Raw genomic sequence first — 19,660 nt, forward strand, 5'->3', positions numbered from 1 at the left:
CTAAATAAAATATAGAAAACGCCCTAAGCGGACATTCAGTCTAAAGCCAAGAAGAAAGTCAGGTTCAGAACTAAGTGTTTTAGTTAGGAGAGATGACAGAGGTTCTGGTTAGTCAACAAAATGATGGACTGGCTATTAGGACTATTTTGTACCTCACTGGTACAAATTGGCATAATTATGCTCCAATTGGATTTTAAGAGAAAAGTTTTAGTTTAACAGGAAGGGTGATATGTAGGAGGAGCTAAGGTGGGAGGAGAACCAAGAGGAAGAGAAGGAGTAAGGAGAAGAGGAGAAGAAGGAGAGGAAAAGCTAGGTGATGAGAGAGAGAAAGAGAAGGGTGGGGGGAACATGGAGGCAGATGTTCATGTGTCTCCACCATTCAAAGATAGTTTATATATCTAGGTTGGGTATTGGGTTACACTTCTGATTGAGCATTACCAAACTTATAAAGCCTTTGATTAACATTTTTAAAAAATTGTATAAAAGCAAAAAGGAGAAGGGGTGATGGGATAGGGGTTTTCTAGGGTGAGGAAATGGGGAAAGGGGATGGCATCTGAAATGTAAATAAAATATCCAATAAAAAAAGAAAATTTAATTTATAAGCTATTTAACTCTTTGTTGCCTTTTACAAGTTTGTGTCTAGAGATTTTGTTTTCCAAAAATGTATAAAACTGGTATTATTATGTACTTAATATTTAGTTTCTTCTAAGATTCACTAGTTGAATTTTCCATTAAGTGTGATACTATTTGGTGATGGGGCCTCTGAGGAATAATCAATTTAAATAAGTCATAAGGTATTGCCAAGCTCTAATAGTCTACCTGTGTAGTAGGGTTCAATATCTGGCTTTGACCACACTTTGAGGAAAAGCAAAATAACAATACAGGAAGATGGTGACTTCTTAGATATGAATCCTATCTCAGAATGAAACCCACCTCGGTAATAGAACCTGTGAAGGAGTTACTGTGTGTGTTTTAAAGCTACCTGGTCTATGGATTGTTGTCACACCTCTATTTGCCGAATAAAAATAAATATGATTAATTGCTAGGAAATTTTCTTTAGTGTCATACACAGTTGTAGTTATATGTGTGCTATTAAACCTTGCTCAACCAAGTTAACTGCATTTTGTATTAAGCTAAATTGAGTACAAGATATGCAGTAGTCTAAAATTGATCACAAAAAAATCAAAGCAGCTTGTGTATGATGCTTGTCCAAACAATAATCTCTGCAAGAAATGTCTTCATAGCCTACAAGTACTAGAATTCAGCATTATATATTTTACATTTATACTTTTCCTGATAATCATCTCTGTTTTACACAGTTTGTTATTGTGGTTTATTACTTGCATCTACGTCTTGTCACATGAATTATGCAATTTAGCATAACAATGTACTTTGAGTAGATATAACAGCCAGGAAAGTGTCCATTGGTTCATAGAAAGCCAGGGAAAACAACTGACTAAACGGACAGACTATAACTTGAATAATGTACTTAGCATAGGTTAAAAGTTAATGGGAAAAACTTCAACCTCATTTGTCAAATTCTACTTTGAAGTAAGAACCATGCTTTGGTTTGGTGTTTGAAATTACCAGCTGAAACAAAGTTTAACCCTAAAACTCTAAGACATATTTATTTGTCCTTTCTAAAATATACAATATCTGCCAAGATATTGAGGCTGATTTGAAAATATACAACATTAGCTATTCGCGTTGTTAAACATACTGTTCTGGTGACATTTAACAGTGTTCAGTAATTGGCTTAATGAACAGGTGTACAAGTATATTAGTTATGCAGATGTTAATTTGCAGTAACATGTGCTTCCTGATTTGGGGTGGGGGGGGTTCTTGTATAAACTACAACTAGTAAGATTTGTTCCTTAATTAGGAAATCATTACAAAGTATGTGTGTGTGTGTGAATCCCACCATTAGGACCATTAGTCTTGTTAATGTGCACTGAACTTAAGGAACACTCCTGATAATGCCAGTCCTATTGCTTTAGATACTATGCAGGTGCCAGGATAAAATCTACTTTTCTGTAGGATGCCTTCCTGTGCAGCTGCAGGCAGCAGGGAAAGGGGAAACTGCGCAGCTGTCCCACATAGCATGGAAAAGCAAACAGGAATGCAATCTTTTTCTTCACGTCGCATTAGCATTCCCTTTCAAGGTTTCATAAACAAATATGCTGCTCTATACAAAGACAGTGGAGCACAACTGGGTACTTTGTTACTTACAAAACTGAATAAGCTTTACCTACATTTAAAAGATTATCATCTTTACTATTGCTTGTGGTTCCTACATTTGTTCTGCAGGATTTCCAAGGCCATCAGTTTATAAACTGTTGAAACAGATTGGGGCTTTTATATGTATTATTCTGGATTTTTATTTTTATGTTAAAAAAGTGGAAAGTTACTAAGGTTAATATGGCAAAGCCATCTCAAATTAACAGCAGCCACCTGTGGACCTTTGCTAGTACCCCTGGAAGGAACAGGGGAAAAAAATTGTACTATCATCCAAATAACTTTTAGTGGTTACAAGTTCCTTATAATGATGTTTTTTAAGTTTGTAAGCATTAGAAACATTTGGAATTAGATTAATTCAAGACAAGTCGAATTCTGAGATTATGGTAAAAGACAGTTTTGAACATATGAATGCTTTAATACTTGTTGTCTTGTCTTGTTCTTTGCATTCTCTATCGGAGCCTCTAGTTTTGTTCCCTCAGGAATACTGTTTTTTTTTTTATTGGTTTTGGTTGTTGTTGTTGTTGCTTTTGTTGTTTTATTTGTTTGTTTCCTTGCTTTATTTTTTTAAGATGGGGCCAAAGGCAATATTAGCCATTATTTTTTTAAAAAAACTTGTCTAGTTTGGGAACTAATTTAAACTTGCTATACTACTTTTATTCTCAAAAGAACGGTGCACACTGATGAAATGCTTATTGCTTTCTAAATCTCAGGTTTTTAGAGGTGTTACATAAGACAGGTAAAATGGCTTACATTTCCTAAGGAAACCATGAGCTAAAGGTACTTAAGATATCTAATTTTAATTTCAAACATTTTGCTCATTTGAAAAACAAAAGGCTCAGACTAGAATTTATTGAAAAATAATAGCCAAATATAAAGTTACTAATGAGCAGTAGGCACACCTGTGTTAGGCAGGCGCTTATTAGTTTAAAATAAGATAATATTCATATAATCTTCATCTGAAAACATTTCATCTTGTATGTTCCTGTTTAATTGGTTTCTTGTGGTAGAGTCTAGGACTATGGAAGGGAGGAACATTCACTTGACTACTTCTTTGATTGTATCAAATTTTCTGAATGTGCTTTCAGAGGTAATTTTGATATAATTCAAATTCTCTTTATTGACAACAAAAATAGCAATTGAGCTGTCATTTCTTTATGCAGTTGTCTTAAACTGAGAATAGCTTAAACTTAGAATAAATTGAAATGTTGACTCTTGCATAAGAAAGACACTGTACTTTCAGAAGGTCCTTTGAGGAGCCTTTATGGAGGTTTTTAAAGAAATATACTAAAAGTCCCTTTTCTTTCACCAATTCCAATGATTGTGTTTTGGCAACATTGGGAAGAACTTGATACCATTCACAAAATTATAATTTTCAAGGGAATTATTATCTAGTCTCATTAGACTGTGTCTGTTCTTACATTGATTATTCCACTAAACCTTATAATATTTAAGATTTGTTCTGTTGTTAATTTAGTTCATGTGTTACTTGTCTACTAAGATAACAGAATTTGTATACCTTACAACTTACACCATTAATGATAGAACCTATGGATTTGCAGCATTTTCATTCATGCTTTGAAATACTGCAAAGGATTCACAGATGCTGATAGCTTTCCTTGGCAAAGATATACTATGAGTGTTTCCCATTCACTATTAAAAAAAACCAAACAAGTCATATATAAGGTCTTTAGCCAACATTAAATCAATTGAAATAACAAAAAAACCATTATAATCTCAAGGGAAACTTCACTTTTTGACAGTGATAAGAAAAAAGAGCATGATAATCAGTTGTATGCATCAGTGATGAAATTTTGCTATGTGAGTTTGAGTGCAAGAATACCCTTGATTGAAAAAGAAAGTCTACTTTGTCTAACATATTTTAGTGGACCTATAGCCTTGTATTTACCATGGAAGAAATAAACCAACAATACTAGCACAATTGCTAGTTCTTTTTCTGTGCAGATGGTAATTGGAGACTTTTCTTCATGTTTCACTTTCTTGGTAGACAGCCAAAAAAGGTTTGACAATGGTGTCTTTCAAGAGTGAATAGGGCAAACACTTCTGCTCCTTGATGCTGCACACCTTGTTGCTTCAATCCTTTCAACCATTTGGAGAAACAATAAATACAGGGCTCTGAGCAAGCCACCATCTTTGAGGATACATAGTTCTATATATGCAAATGGGTAGTACTCTTTTACAACTTACAAATGCTTTAAACCAGTTCTTCCAACATGACTCAGTGGGAAGTTTTACTGTTACAACTGTTTAATAGCTACAGTTACCTTAGGTGCTTTAAAGCAGTTTCACTGAAAATAATGAATGTCTAAATATTAGCATGTTTTAGGAGAAAAAGCATGTCTTTCTCTTTCCTCAATTAGTCCAAATTAGTGAGATTTTACGTTTATGTTTAATTCCAGGGCTGCCCCAGTTACCTGTAAAGCAGTAATTTATGTTACACATTAGTGAAAGAGCAGCAATTGATTTTTAGTTCTATTTGGCTTATCTTTTTTGCTTAAGTGCTGATATTTAATTTGTAGGGAAACCTCTAAACAGGTCTATATTTTTATGTTTATCCTCTTCCCAAAGCTAATGAAATAAACACATTTATTGATTTCAGAATCACCTTTATTAATGTAGTTAACATGCCTTCCTAATGTTATTTCATGTACTTGGATTAGAACCATTATTGTTTATGAATCAACATTTTTCTTTCAGGTCAAAGGAATGCAGAGGCTGCAGAAGAAAATCGTGGTGGGCCTCCAAAGAAGAAAGTGAAGGAATTGAGAATTTTGGATACCAAAGCAGCCCAGAATCTGTGTATGTGATGTGTAATGCATAGGCATGGTGGTGATGGGTAACTCAGTGTAAACAACCTAACATCTTTGAACAGACCCACTGCTAAAAATAGGGTCTTATATAAATATAACTCAGGTTTCCTGGTGCCACTTAACCAAATTGAAGACAATAATAATTGATCATCATTTAACCTGCTAGAACCTATGCCTTGTAGAGCTTTGGAACGCATTGTTAATAAAAACTTCCTTAGTGAATATAATGGAACATAACATAACTTAGTATTAAAAATGTAGTGTTAGCATTTTCCATTATTATTATAATACTGAGTAGACCTGGGATTCATATTTTTAGAAATATTTCTTGTCATTTTGGACAATTCCTCTAATTGCTATTCTTTTGTTTAAAATAATTGTAATGTGATCTAGTTAAATTGTTAGCCACTGCACTTTAAAACCAGTTGCTGATCCTTGAAGCCTTTACCTAAGCAGTGAGCCATTAAATGTGCTATTGTTAATGTAGCTGGATAGTTAAATTTATGGCCATTCAAACAAGTCTCTAAGTTTTCCTTTGACATACTTTTTCTTCTAAATTGGATTTAGAATTTTTTTTTATCACTACAGAAGGGTGCTGAGATACTCGTGATACTAAAACACTCTTGTGTGAGAAACTTTAACACATCCTACATTTCTAATTTCACAGAGAATATCATGGTAGTTATTTGAGAAGGAGATTAAAGTAAGCAACTGATCATTCTGCTATCAGACAAAGGATAATTTATATAACTGGTCTACCAGTAGATATCAAAAACTTGTGCACTACTGCAGTGGGAGTTTTCCCATAAAGTTTATTTCAGTATTTTTTAACTACACAGTGTGATCATATTATCTAGTTAATATATGACCATGAGACTTATTTTAGTATTAAAATTCTCATTTAGTCCCTGTGTTTAGGTAACAATTTTTCTAGATAGTGAATATTAATTTTACTTTTGCTACCAGTGCAATCACATAGAGATTTCTATAAAAATTCACTAATAGAATTTTTCAGGTTTTACCTCTCAGAGCACATCTACACTCTTTTAAAAAGTGGGTTTAATGAAAAATGGTTCAGAATTTATTTTAAAAGTATCTATTTAATTGTAATGTATTCTAGATAATATTAGTTGAATATTTTTCCAACATGATGTAAAATCTATCCAGTGAAGTAAAGGTTGACAAGGAAATGATAAAGCATATGAAAAAAGTACTTGTTCACCACCTGAGTATCAGCAGGAATGCAGAGTGCATTGATAAATCCAGTACTTTAGCTGTTTCCTTGAAAAGTTCAGTTGTCTCCTGCTGTATTTTTGGGCGATCCATTCCAAAACTGGCAGTGGATAAATAAAACCACAGGGAGTATTTAACCCTGGTAATATATGCTGTTTCACACAGACAGACAGACAGACAGACAGACACACACACACACACACACACACACACACACACACACACACACAGAGAGAGAGAGAGAGAGAGAGACAGAGAGAGACAGAGAGAGACAGAGAGAGACAGAGAGACAGAGAGACAGAGAGACAAAGAAAGAGTAAAGTGTGTTTTATAAAGTAGCCAGAGCAAGACTATAAAAATAACAATAACTCAATGCAATTTTAACAATATTCCTTGAAAGAAAAGTTAATGAATAATGAATATAGTTTTTTCCTCTCAGAATATCTCATTATACCTGTATCTCTATTCTTGTGATGACATGAAATTATTTATTTTAACAAAGTTCATGAGAGCTTCTCCTTAGTATATTCAAGTGGGCTTCATAAGCACTCCTATGTTTTGTGGTGATGGTTAAGAATGATATAGGCTACTTTAAAGTAAACATTGTCATAGTTTCATAGCTAATCTGATAACTCCAAGGCTATTGTGTCAGTCATTTTTTTCTCTTTGTGAAAGAATACTAGAGTAGGCCAACTAAATAGAGAAACGATCTTCTTTAGCTCATTGTGGGTCGAAGCTCCTCACTTCATACTTGTGAAAAAGCTGAAATACAGAGATAGAGTTTGGGGACAAGATATACCATTAAGCTCATGCTCTCATGCTCCTGGTGATTGAATTCTTTGAATCCTGCCTCAGCCTCTAATAGAATATTCAACAATGTATTCAAAGTATCAATTGTATATTCATTTTGAAGTCATCATGACATTTGTCAAATTTCTTTGAACCAGTCACATTTTTAAGGCTCTATGTCTGAAATTTCCAGTTGAGAGCAAGCAGGTAGTATGAGGTTTGAGGAAAGCATATCACATCTAAGCTGTAACAGTCAACAGATCACGAAGGAGCAGGTAGAGTGAATTTCTCAGATGTAGGGGTTGATGAAAAATTGGAGTCAGAGTGAGATGGCATACAGTTTCATGGTGCTACTCCAAATAAAATTGTAAGACCCACTAATTAAATATTTCTCTAGTTTTCTATTGAATATTTTTAGATTAAGTTTCAGGTATGGGCTGTGAAATAGTCAGAGGGTAGACCAGGAGGGGAATAAAATTTGGTCTGTAAAAAAGAAAAAAGATCAAATAAAATAAAAAGAAAATCATCAAGCAGCTTATAATTCTGTAAATTAGTATATTGCTAACAAAGTAGCATATTTTGAGTCTATAAAGTAGTAATTATATATGTATTAGGCTCTTAAAATTTGATACTATTCTGTCTTTAATAAAATCCAATTTTATTTTAGCTATCTTCCTTGGATCTTACCGCATGCCGTACGAGGAAATAAAGAACATTATTTTGGAGGTTAATGAAGAGTTGCTCAGTGAGGCCCTAATTCAGGTACATTGGGTATCTTTAGTTTTAAAATTATGTTAATAGACATTTTAGAAGTATCTCTTCTCAATGGTATTATGAATATTTATATTGATGATGTGAACAAGTCATCTTTTTTATTATTATCAAATCATAATTTTTACTTTCTAACACAGGGATTATTAACAGAAAAATGCAGGATGTGGGGAACGGGGATGACACAGGAGTATAGGTGTTCAGGGGGAATTACAGATATGTTTCAGAACAGGGTATGTACCAACTTAGACAAGTCATATTTCTATGGGTGATTTGTCATCAAGTTTCATCGAGGTATCACAGTTTGCCCCATGTATGTTTTCAATGTGGACATGCTTATTTCTAATCTGATTAAGATTTGCCTGGTATATGGTGACTTTTTACTATAATGATACAGCTTTATGTATTAGTATAATATGTTCTCAAAAATCTTCTTGTGGAAAAAGTAAACATTAACAAGGTTTGCTTGATTGTTTTAAAATTCTTGTGGACAACAAGCAGGTCCATTTGTTGTTCCTTGGCTTAAAATGAGTAGCTGATCACTTTCAAATTATGATTTGCTTCAAATTATGATCCTATCTTACTACAATTTCATTACATAGGAAAGATTTAAAAGCTGTCATGTGTCCTGGCAGGTGCACATTCATGCATACATAATGATAATACTGATAATCATCATCATCTAACAAACATAAGAATGGTAAAAATTGGTGAGACAGAGAAAGAAAAATGAACAGATATACAGATATTTGTAAAAGAAAATGATAAAATGTGTATAGTGGTCTAAAGTACAGGAAGAGATAAGGCAGGTCAAAGTCAACCTTCACATAGCAGGTAGGAAAATTCTGGAAGTACCAAATTTTTAAGCAGAATTTCAATTTGGTTTTCTGTTTCACTCTTTTTTAGAATGCAAAGCAAGATGTAATGTATCAATTTTAAATAGTACTATGTTGACTGTCATGTAGACCAGTTCAAACTAGGAAATTTATTGAACCTCAACAGAAGTTCTTAAAACCTGATTTTAAAAATAAGAAAATTTTAAAAATTATACTGGCATGGGCATTCAGCAGCTTGATGCTTCATATTTGCAGTAGTTTTTCCATTTGCTGAGGTACAAGAGGAAAACTCTAACATTCTAATAAAGAGAAGCATGGCTACATTGATTGACTTCAAATTATGATCCTCTCTTACTACAATTTTATTACATAGGAAAGATTTAAAAACTTTCATAATTGAAGTGTCACAAGATTACTTGTCCTGCCTTGACATATTTTGAAACATAATGTCACGATTCAACAAGAGGGGTAACTAGTCATATTTTGTGTGCCTTGTTTATTTAAATTATTGTGCAAAAGTTCTAGTTCAGGTGAGTACAGGTGTCTCTGGAGGCTAGAGGCATCAGCTTCTTCCAGGATCTGGGATTCAAGATATTCACAAACTACCCTACGTGAATGCTGGGAGCTGAACTCAGATCCTTTCTAAACATAGCACATTCTCTCATACCCTAGCCCAGCTCTCCATCCTGAGTCTTCTGTGTTGTCCTGATTTCTGTTTGATAAGAATTTGTCGAAAAGCCAGACTGCTGAATGTCCAATAGAGAACCATTTTGTCTCATTTTCTATCCTGGTCAATCCAAATTGATTCTTTCTTATTTAAGATGTCTGATTAGTCAAGACTTCTGAGTTTTTAAAGTTAATATTAGTTTTATCTGGATGAGTCATATTTTTGAAGAAGATGCTCCTCAGGCAACGTGATTATAGTCTTGCTGTTCCTCCAAAAGTTTGCTTTCTGTGTGCCAAAAAGATAGCCCTAGGACTTCCAAACTAGATATGTTTGCTTCAACGAAGCGAAAGTAACATCAATTTGCCATTCACACGAAGTGTTTACCATTTATGTCTAATTACCATGTAGCACTTCGATAATGCACAACATTAAATATGTATCATCAGATTAACTTTGTTGTAAGTTCTGTTTGATTACAGTGCTAAACTCCATCTAAGCATAATCACAGCTTGTTGCTCATATAGCATAGTTGTCTCTTTATGGCAACAAAAACAGCAAAAAAAAAAAAATTAAGGACACATCATTTCCCAGGAATGTGAATTAACACTGGTGTTATGTCTCCTATAGAAGGTCAATAAACAATTCCTCACTAGACAAGAGGATTGTAATAATTTGAAAAGGTAAATGACCTACTTATAAAAATTACTTTTATTTAGTCAAAAAACCTACTTTGATTTAGATGACTAGTGTTTGGGCTGTATATTGTTGAAAAATAATGTTTGGTTTTTAGACACAGATATAGAACACTGAAAAAGAAATAAAAGCAGCAGTTTAAAAATTGTTAAACATTAGGAGAAAAATGAAAAAATAAAGTATGCATTATTTGAGATAATTAATGCTTACAAATAATTCTTAAATGCTGGAGAAATATTGATGGAGAAATTATATTTGTCAGGAATGTAAAATGTAAGATTTACATAGAAGGAAAGCATACAGTGCAGGAAAATTCAGTACAATTGGAAAGGTCTCAGAAGGTTCTAAGCATGGTAGTATAAAATAATGCAAATTTCTTTGAATGTAATTCTAATTGACATATTGCATTTTGTTTAATTAAAAACACAGACAGTAGTAGATCAAAGTAGTAAAAACAATACTTACAAATAACAGTAATAGAAGTAACATTTTCTTTTTTTAATTCCAGTTGTGGCAGATAGCAAGAAACATTGTCCATAATCATTAATATTTCAGAATTAAAATATTTATTAGACCTGCCATTAGATCCTATATCTATTATTATACACAATTTGCATTAGTAAATATGTTGACAACTATTTTCATTTTTAATGAAATGCATTTGATTTTATCCTGAAAATTTATTCTAATATGAAAGAAATCCATGAGACAACCAATAAGGACAGAACCTGATAGATATGCTTCCAGGGGCAGTGTGGTTATGGTAGGTTTTGTGGAACAGATTCACCTTAAACTAGACTTTAAAGTATTACCAGGATTGAATAAGTGCTTATTGGAAGTGAATGGTGGACAAATGTTTGAGAACTATGAAGGACAATATCTTTTATAATTCAGACATATTCTTGAATTAACATAGGATAGTAGTGAGCAAGAATATGGAAAGTAATTAGTGAATTGTTTGGGGTCCTATTATACAAACAGAGATCACAATCTAATGACTGGTAGTCTGCCTCAAATGGCAAGCTATTGAATATGGGCAACATTCAATTAATGTAGTTATCTATCTATCTATCTATCATCTATCTGTCTATCTCTATCTCAAGTGGTTTCTATTAATAGAATAAACAGGCAAATCCAAAGTACTTTTTAAAGTACAAAATAAAGAAATCCCTGAACTATATAGGCATTAATTAGGGTGGGGCTGTGGTGGAGGTAGATAACTTCTATTTAAATGTATATTTGTTGAAGTTTTGTTACAAGATGGTTGTAACACTGGATATTTAAAAAATGGAGAGACAAACTAGGTAGAAACAATCTAGGACACGGTAGAAAGGAACTACAGGTATTGTTATACTATAATATGTTTCAATGATACAATTGAGGTCAGTACAGAAAACAAGATCAGAGGGTCATTTGAAAAAAACTGATTCTTAAAGTATGAAAACTATTGAAATTCTTGAGGCTTCTAGTGATAGAAGGGTGACAAATAGAAGGTCAAGGAATACACCTGTGTAGATCACCTGTGGTGAGGCAATGGGTGATGATAGTGAAATCAGAGAAAAAGTAATATGCATGTCAAGCCAGGATAAATTACAACATACATACCATGGACCTGTGAGTAGTGACTGCAATCAAGGAAAAAAAATACCTTTTACATTTATTTTTAACTTATGCCTAGAAATGTAAAATGGTTCATATTAATAGAGTAACATATAATTTCATCATATGATTATAATAAAAACTTTCAAAATTTCTTCTTGTCACTATTAAAAGTACATTAGTGTCACCTACAGTCCTCCTATTGTATAGAGCTTCTTTTAATATCAACATTTGTAGTTACATGCAGTACTGGCTGTTTTATAGGTCTCCCTTAAAATACGTTGAACTATACACCAGACTCCTGTACTTTTTAAGCAGATGTGTTTATTTATGGAATTCTGTCCTCTACCTCTCTTCATTTAAGAAACAATTGCAGATGATGGAATTTTCTGGCTTTTCATTTGCTGCTATCTCAGCACCTGCTTCATTTTTCTACCATTCTCTTATATTCTCATTTCTTCTTTTTTCATTTTAAAAATATTCTTTATGTAGAGAAGGTTAAAATATGTACAAATAATGTCTCAGATAAAATGCAGCTCTACAACACTTCATAACTGAAAACCCATGCACAAAAATATTTGTGCTCACCCCTGACTTACAACTTTGTCATATTCTGGCTGCCTTATGGTTCTAAAACACAGTTGAAAATCTAAGACCAGTAATGCAAGCCATAAAACCTACACCTTTCCATGTGATTATGTTTTCTCAAATGTGGTTTTTTACATCTCAAAACAGATTACTTGATCTATACAACTCATTCTTGAATACTGACAACATGATTATATAGAAGCAAAGGTCATTCAATCCATTCCCTGGATTCCAGGCAGTGCTACACCTAAGTCATCAAAAATAAATGGGGATCTATTGATTCTGCAAGAAAAGAGATTGTTCAACTTCCCTCAATTAACCAGTTGTAGTGTATAATTATTCTTATACTCAGGAAGTTCATGCATGTGTAATAGTAGAGCTCGTTTTTGTCTCTTCAATCCATCTTTGTAATTATTGATCTATTTATGTGGCTATCGACCATCTGCATTTTATTCAGGTTTGTGAGTCGGCATGTGTTTGTGTGCTTTATGGGAATTGATAGCCTTAGAAGACTACAGGTATATCAATTAAGGCTATAAGGGCATTAGTATTGTAGAGTTTTAGAACATTTTTTCTCTTTAATAGCAACTGGTATTCTCCACAATTATTTTCTTAATTCTTAATAGAAAGCAAAACATTAGAATTGACAGGAACAATTCTAAAATATTTCTTTCATATATCTAATCATAGATGAGTATTTGTGATTCTTCTGCAGTACACTAATATTTTTATTCATGAGTTGTTTTTGTTTTTCAGCTTTTGCTTCTAACTTTTTATTAGATGGAATTTTAAAATTTATTCTCTTGTCTGTTTTGACAGCAGTTTTGTTTTTGAGCATTGTGTCTAATTTCAGTCTATTGTTAAGCTGAATCTAAGTTAAAGAGATATTGTGTCTGCTCATCATCATTTTTTGAAGAAAAACCAGTATTTCATTTGTTACTAACACTGCCTGTGTTCTTATTTGCAAGGAAACGAAGGGTAGCTTTAAGGAATTAATTTTTACTTATACCATTTATTGTGAAAAATTTACCCTTCTTACAGTTTGAATAAAAACAATGTTTTGTTCATAGTTGTGTAAAATATTGCTTCATATTATTTTATTTTTTTATATCTTGTACAAATCTAACAAAAATAGTCTTTTAACTTAAGAAGCAAGGAGAACAGATAGTAAAATGTGTTGAAACATAAAGAAGATTTGGTTAGCAAAGTATTTAATAACACATAACAATTGATTACATTTCTAAAAGCATTGTATTATATTCCAAGGATGGCAGCCAGAAATATGTTAAACATCAATTTAAATCTTCACAAAGCTTTTTCCAGGTTTCTGTGATTCTGTATCTTCAAAGAAAGTTAGAATTTACCTAGTCATCATATGTAATAAAGATATATGATAATTACATAAACATGCGTTAACTATTTTATTTCAGTATTATAGATGAGCAGTCCTGAATGAAAGAGGAGTTAACTCTCCAAGACAGAGTCAAATCTGTGCTTGACATATTGATTCACTTTCTATATATACATTTTGATAGCTCCATGACAAAATAAATCAATTTAAAAGCCTTTAGTTAGTGAACACACATAAGGGATATTTCCTTACCTTGGACATGTGAGCATTGGATTGTGGGATTGTGTCCTCTAGATACTTATAGCAGTACTCACTGCCAGTTTTGATTTTAGCTTTTGTACAATGAAGATAGCAGATCCAAAATTGTCTCCAGTTGCAAACCATTTGTTTTAAGAATTAATTTCCCTTTTGATGGAAATGTAGTAACATTTAAGAATTTGATATATACAATTAATTCCTCTTCTCTAAGTTTATTATAAACTCGATGACTCAAGTTTTATATATTTGCTTAGTATAGATCACAATCAAAACCATGACTTTATGAAATCTGCTTCTGCTTCTCACTCAATTTCAAAAAGCCATGGTCAGGCATTGTTTACATTAGAGGCCACAAATATTCTCAGTTTTGAGACATCTAATAATGTTACTATGAGTTGGCTTTTTCTCCTTTATCACTTAGTAGCCTATTTGTGTGCTTTCTATCTAGAGCTTAATAAAGTTGACATGCTCAATTTCTGTTTGCTTACCTATAAAGATGACAGTGAGTTTAAATAACATCACATAATCGATCCGGAATCAAGACTTAGTTCATATGATTAGTTCATTGATATTTTTTTTAACACACCACCTTTTGCCCTATTGTAGTATATAGGTGAAAGACTGACTTGATTTTACTGTTGGAATGGAACAAAATGTATCTACAAAAGTCTTCTGTGTAAACACATCATACAATATCTCTCATTAGAAATCAGAGTTTACATTTAATTACATTTTAAAACATCATCTTTAGCACATGATGTACAAATTTATTAACACTTGTTTGTACTCTGTAATAATTATATAATTAGTTAAACAAGGAATGAAGATCTAGTATTTCTAAATGCAATGAAAGAAACATTGAAATCTATCTCTCTATTAATAAGTATACTTTTGGTATGTTCAAAGTATTTTACTATTTTATAATCATCATTTTAAAATGAAGCATAACTAGTCAGGAAGAAGTTTTTGTCGGTTGTTGAGAAATTGCAGTCTTGCAAGCAGTAGTTATTTGCTGTCTTTAACTTATGAAGAATATTTGAGGTACTATAGTATAGATACTAAACAGGATACATGTAACATAAAAATTTCTCATTCTCTTTGGACAGGAACAGTTAGAGTTCCAGAGAACATGTGAATTTTCTAAAATACTTTTAGGGGAAAGTTTGGTAATCATTTCTAACACATCCCAAATATGCATTTCTCTTCTCTGTTTTTTTACAAGTGGTTCTGTGTCAGTTGTAGTGTAAAGGACAGGCATTCAAGAGTTTGGTAACTTATTACAGATGGGGCAAGCTATCACATTGTAATGACAAAGTGAAACGGGACTACATTTGGAGAAAATGTTAGGTGAACTAAAAAGGAAACTATTTAACCAACATAACACCAGTCATATTTTTATACTCTATTGTATATTTAACATTAAGTCATTTTATTTGAAAATTTGCATTGGTGCATATTTTCAAATTATCTGTACATGCCATCTATCAGTATTTTTTTGCCTTTTTTATAGTGTAGTGAAAGAGTTAGCTATATAAATATTTATAAATATGAGTACACATCACTAGTTGCAAAGAAAATCCTATTTTGAAGATTGCAGAGAAGACTGTTATTGTTTGTGTATCTGTTAGAAAATCAATGCTCCTGGCCAAATACATTTTTATGCATTATTTTCATAGACATTTTTAATATTGCTTTGAGGTAGAAATAGAAATACTTCAAAGAATACAAAATTGGACCTTTTTTTAAAACCTAAATTTCTGTTTGACACGTTTCCCTTTATTTATCATGTAAATAAATGAATGGCCCATAACATGATGTATTCAAAATCATGTGCTTTTTTTCTTTATTTTTTTTAAAAGTTGTAGATTTCTCCATGAGAATATATGTAAAATAGTTCATAGCAGTATGCAAAAATTAACAATTATTTTCTGAAAGAACAATTATGACAAGATGAGACTTGAAGTAGTTTTTGTGTTTGTTTGTTTATTTAATGCTTTCATGGTTGTTGTTTAGAAGATAAACTAAAATGGGTATATTCTTTTGAAATGTGAGGAACATAAAGTAAAATATACAAACAAGCCTTACACCTACCAACTTTCAACACTTGTGGAGGCCTACACTTGCGAGCTCTGTTCCAGTGGTCTAAATTGTGTCACACTGTCCCTTCTGCTGGCTCAACAACAGTTAGCATACAAATGCCCATTGAGATTGTAATCATCTAATAGTATAATATCTAATAGCTAGTCTGACCATCACATAGGAGGTGAGCAGTATTACTGGAAAACATGCATATAAACAAAAAAAAATAAGTCTAGTACCTGGTTTGGTACTATTTAAATGAAAAATATATTTTTCTTTAACTTTAAAGAACAAGAACACACAAATATAATTTTAAAGTTTTAAATATGAAGTCCTAGTTATTGTTTCTATTGCTACATGATATAGCATGACCAAAAGGCAAGTTGGAAAGGAAAGGGTTTATTTGACTTACAGTCTCACATTTTTGTTCATCATCAGAGGAAGTCTGGACAGAAACTTAAACAGGGTAGAAACCTAGAGGGAGGAGCTGATGCAGAAGCCACAAGTTGTGCTGCTTACTGGCTTGCCTCACATGGTTTGCTCATCCTGCTTTCTTATAGAGACCAGGACCACTCCATTCACAATGACTGGACTCCCTAAAAACTTCCATAAATCACTAATTAAGAAAATGCCTTGCAGACTTGCTAATAAACTGATCTAATGGAAGCATTTTATTAATTGAGGCTTCCTCTTCTAAGATGACATTAGCGTGTGGCAAGCTTACATAAAACCATCCAGAACATATGCACACATGCATGCACAACTGTTTAAGCTACATGCTGTACAAAAGTGTTGAAAAACATGCCCTAATAAGGAGTAATAATTAAGAAATTGAAATTTCTGTTCAAGCAAGTAGAGAAACTTGTGTTAAAATGGCAGAGACTTAGCCAAGTGTTTGAGAAAACATTCTTTTCTTCATTAATAAGTATTTGTATACTTATCAATAGAAATTAATACAATTTTAGTATGCTTGTATTTATCTGTCTGTATATGGCTAGAAAATACTGCAATAATATAGTTTTAAAAGAAATATTGGCCCTCATCCATTTATGTATTAAATGATAGACTTAATCCTACTGAACTTTATTCAGTTCTCTACTACTAAAATGACTTAATGAGATATAAGACAAAAAAATAGAAAGGTTATATTTTGTCAAGAAGGAAAGGGCTGTGATTCAGTGCCTTTACTAAAGTAACCTTTACATGTGCAATTAACATTTAAAAGAAATAAAGTTTTGGAAGCATTATAGAATAATTGCATAAATGTAAAAAGTAGTTAGAAACCTGTGGTCTGTTAGGAGATATTCCTTCAAATAACACTGACAGTTATCAGAAAGTGAATTTGTGATGCATAAAAGATGAGAAAAAAAAGCTCCTCATTTGGTGGCATAGTTACTGCTTTCTCCTTTGTTGTTCTTTTTTTTTTTTTTTTTTCAGTAAACTTCAACTCACTGACATTTTCTAGGGTGAAATTTTCATCCTCACACTGAATTGATCTTTAAAACACACGTTTTGAAATCCTTGCAGAGGGTGAGGAAGCATGCTATTAAGCAGCAGCAGGGGAGAGAGAAGTGGAATGACTCGTGCCTTAAAACTTACAGACCATTTCCCTATCATCTAGTCATTTTTCAGAATCTGTTACATTTAAGTTTCATTTTTGTTTGTTTCTAGTTTCTACCACTATATCTAGCTTTCCCCCATAGGGCACACAGGGTGGGTATATGAACTATTAACTAAGATTTGCAATTTATTTACAGATCAGAAGTAGTTGCAATATGAATCAAACACTAAATTCAAGAACTATTTTATTTTTTTTCTTGTGAAGGGACTTTAACTATTATAAATTTTATAATACCTGTCTGATCTGTTTGATTATATGTCTATGTAATTGGTGATTGTTCATGTCAACTCTGGTTGGGCTTTTGTTTGTTCATTTGTTAGCAGAAGCTTCTATATTCAAGGTTTATAAGAACCTCTGCAAACAACTTGCACATTTCTCCAAATGAATTTTGTCGTTTCCACATAGCAGTTAAGGATGATTTTTCCCCATTTCCTATCTAAAATGACTCTAGGAGTAACTGTGTAGAGAAGGAAAGACTACCATTTTATATACAGAAGCCTTCTATTTCAAGAATACATGTTTTATGAAAAATTATGGAAGCATGTTTGGATGACCCAGTGTGGGGGAATTTGAGGGTGGGGAGGTAGGAGTGGGTGGATAGGGATAGGTGGGGGTACATCCTCATGGAAGTAGGAGGGGGTGGAATAGGGGTTTCTAGGGGGTGAAATGGAGAAAGGAGATAACATCTAAAATTTAAATAAATAAAATATCCAATAAAAAAGAAAAAGAAGAAAAAAAGCTCTTGTATGTGACAAATGGTATACTTCTCTTCTTGTTACTACATTAAGACTTACTAGTTTTTAAGTCTCCATGTGTATTGAAATGTGCCTCCATGCAGATCACTATGAGGTTAGAATATGTAAGTTGATGAAGTTCTTAAGTGTTTATATTCATGTCTATGAATTTCAGATTTAATCATTTGTTTTTTAAAAATATTTTTCTATTGCTTTTTTCAGTTTTTTTGAGCTAATTTCAGACAGGAATCTAAATTTTAGTCTAGAACAAGGAAGTAGGCTTCAGACATGAAAATGACTTTGTTTATTGCCTTGCTTTTTCTTTGACTATTTGTGTTTATTGTCTTGCTTGTTCCTTGACTATTTGCATCTGTTGTATTGCTAGACCCTCAACCTGAACTTACCTTTATACATGCATGTAATTTAAATGATATAAAAGCAAAAAAAGGAGGAGGAGGGATGGGAAGAGGATTAATGTGGGGTGGGGAAAGGAGATAACATCTGAAATGTAAATAAAATATTGAATAAAAAAAAAGAAAAAAAACCCAAAGAAAAGAAAGAAAGAAAGAAAGAAAGAAAGAAAGAAAGAAAGAAAGAAAGATACTGAAAGGCAAGATATTACTATGAGGTATAAAGTATATGATCCCATAGTTCTCAGGATCTCTTTATTTTTCTCCTTTACTTTCCCATTTTGCTTAATTTGTGACCCATTAAAAGCTTAAATCAGCCTGGTGGTGGTGGCACACGCCTTTAATCCCAGCATTTGGGAGGCAGAGGAAGGGGGATTTCTGAGTTTGAGGCCAGCCTGGTCTACAAAGGGAGTTCCAGGACAGCCAGGGCTACACAGAGAAACCCTGTCTCGAAAAAAACAGAAAAAAATAAAAATAAAAATAAAAGCTTACATCAGTAATGAACATACATCATTATTACAGAGGTCCTTTCTACTGTTATCTAAAACTTGTTTTGCTGATTTTAGTCTCTTACATTTTATTAAGATTTTTTTGTGTGTGTGCATTGATCTATGACCTATCCTAGATATATAAAAAGAACCTGGTAATAGAATAACCAAGGAGTAATAACAAAGTAAGTCACATAGAAAATAAATAACTAAGTATTATCTACAGGACTGATGAAACTAACAGTATGAATTAATTAACCTGTCTAAATAAAAGGAAAAGTTTAATAAAACAGACTTGAAAATGTATAATTTTTGAGTAATCTACAAGAAATTTACATGAGATTACAATACTAAAAACCTTTGGAATGTCTGTATTAAAAATGACTCCATCATGCCTGTTTGATTCCTCACATACAACATAGTACTGAATGTTTGAGTTAGCGCATACATTTTAAATAAGGTTTTCACTAGTCTTTT

General features: G+C 32.5%; 1 protein-coding gene across 5 annotated transcripts in view; it reads left to right on the plus strand.

The window, feature by feature from the left end:
• Positions 1-19,660, plus strand: part of Diaph2 (diaphanous related formin 2) — a 629,631-nt gene that overhangs the window by 268,102 nt on the left and 341,869 nt on the right. For all 5 annotated transcript variants that reach the window (XM_076918875.1, XM_034485231.2, XM_034485232.2 and 2 more), the window contains 2 exons: positions 4,954-5,055; positions 7,756-7,850. In XM_076918875.1, coding sequence (XP_076774990.1) covers positions 4,954-5,055; positions 7,756-7,850 — 197 coding nt within the window. The remainder of the gene's footprint in view (positions 1-4,953; positions 5,056-7,755; positions 7,851-19,660) is intronic.

Source organism: Arvicanthis niloticus, chromosome X (assembly GCF_011762505.2).
Source record: "Arvicanthis niloticus isolate mArvNil1 chromosome X, mArvNil1.pat.X, whole genome shotgun sequence".
NCBI classification, from domain to species: Eukaryota; Metazoa; Chordata; class Mammalia; order Rodentia; family Muridae; genus Arvicanthis; species Arvicanthis niloticus.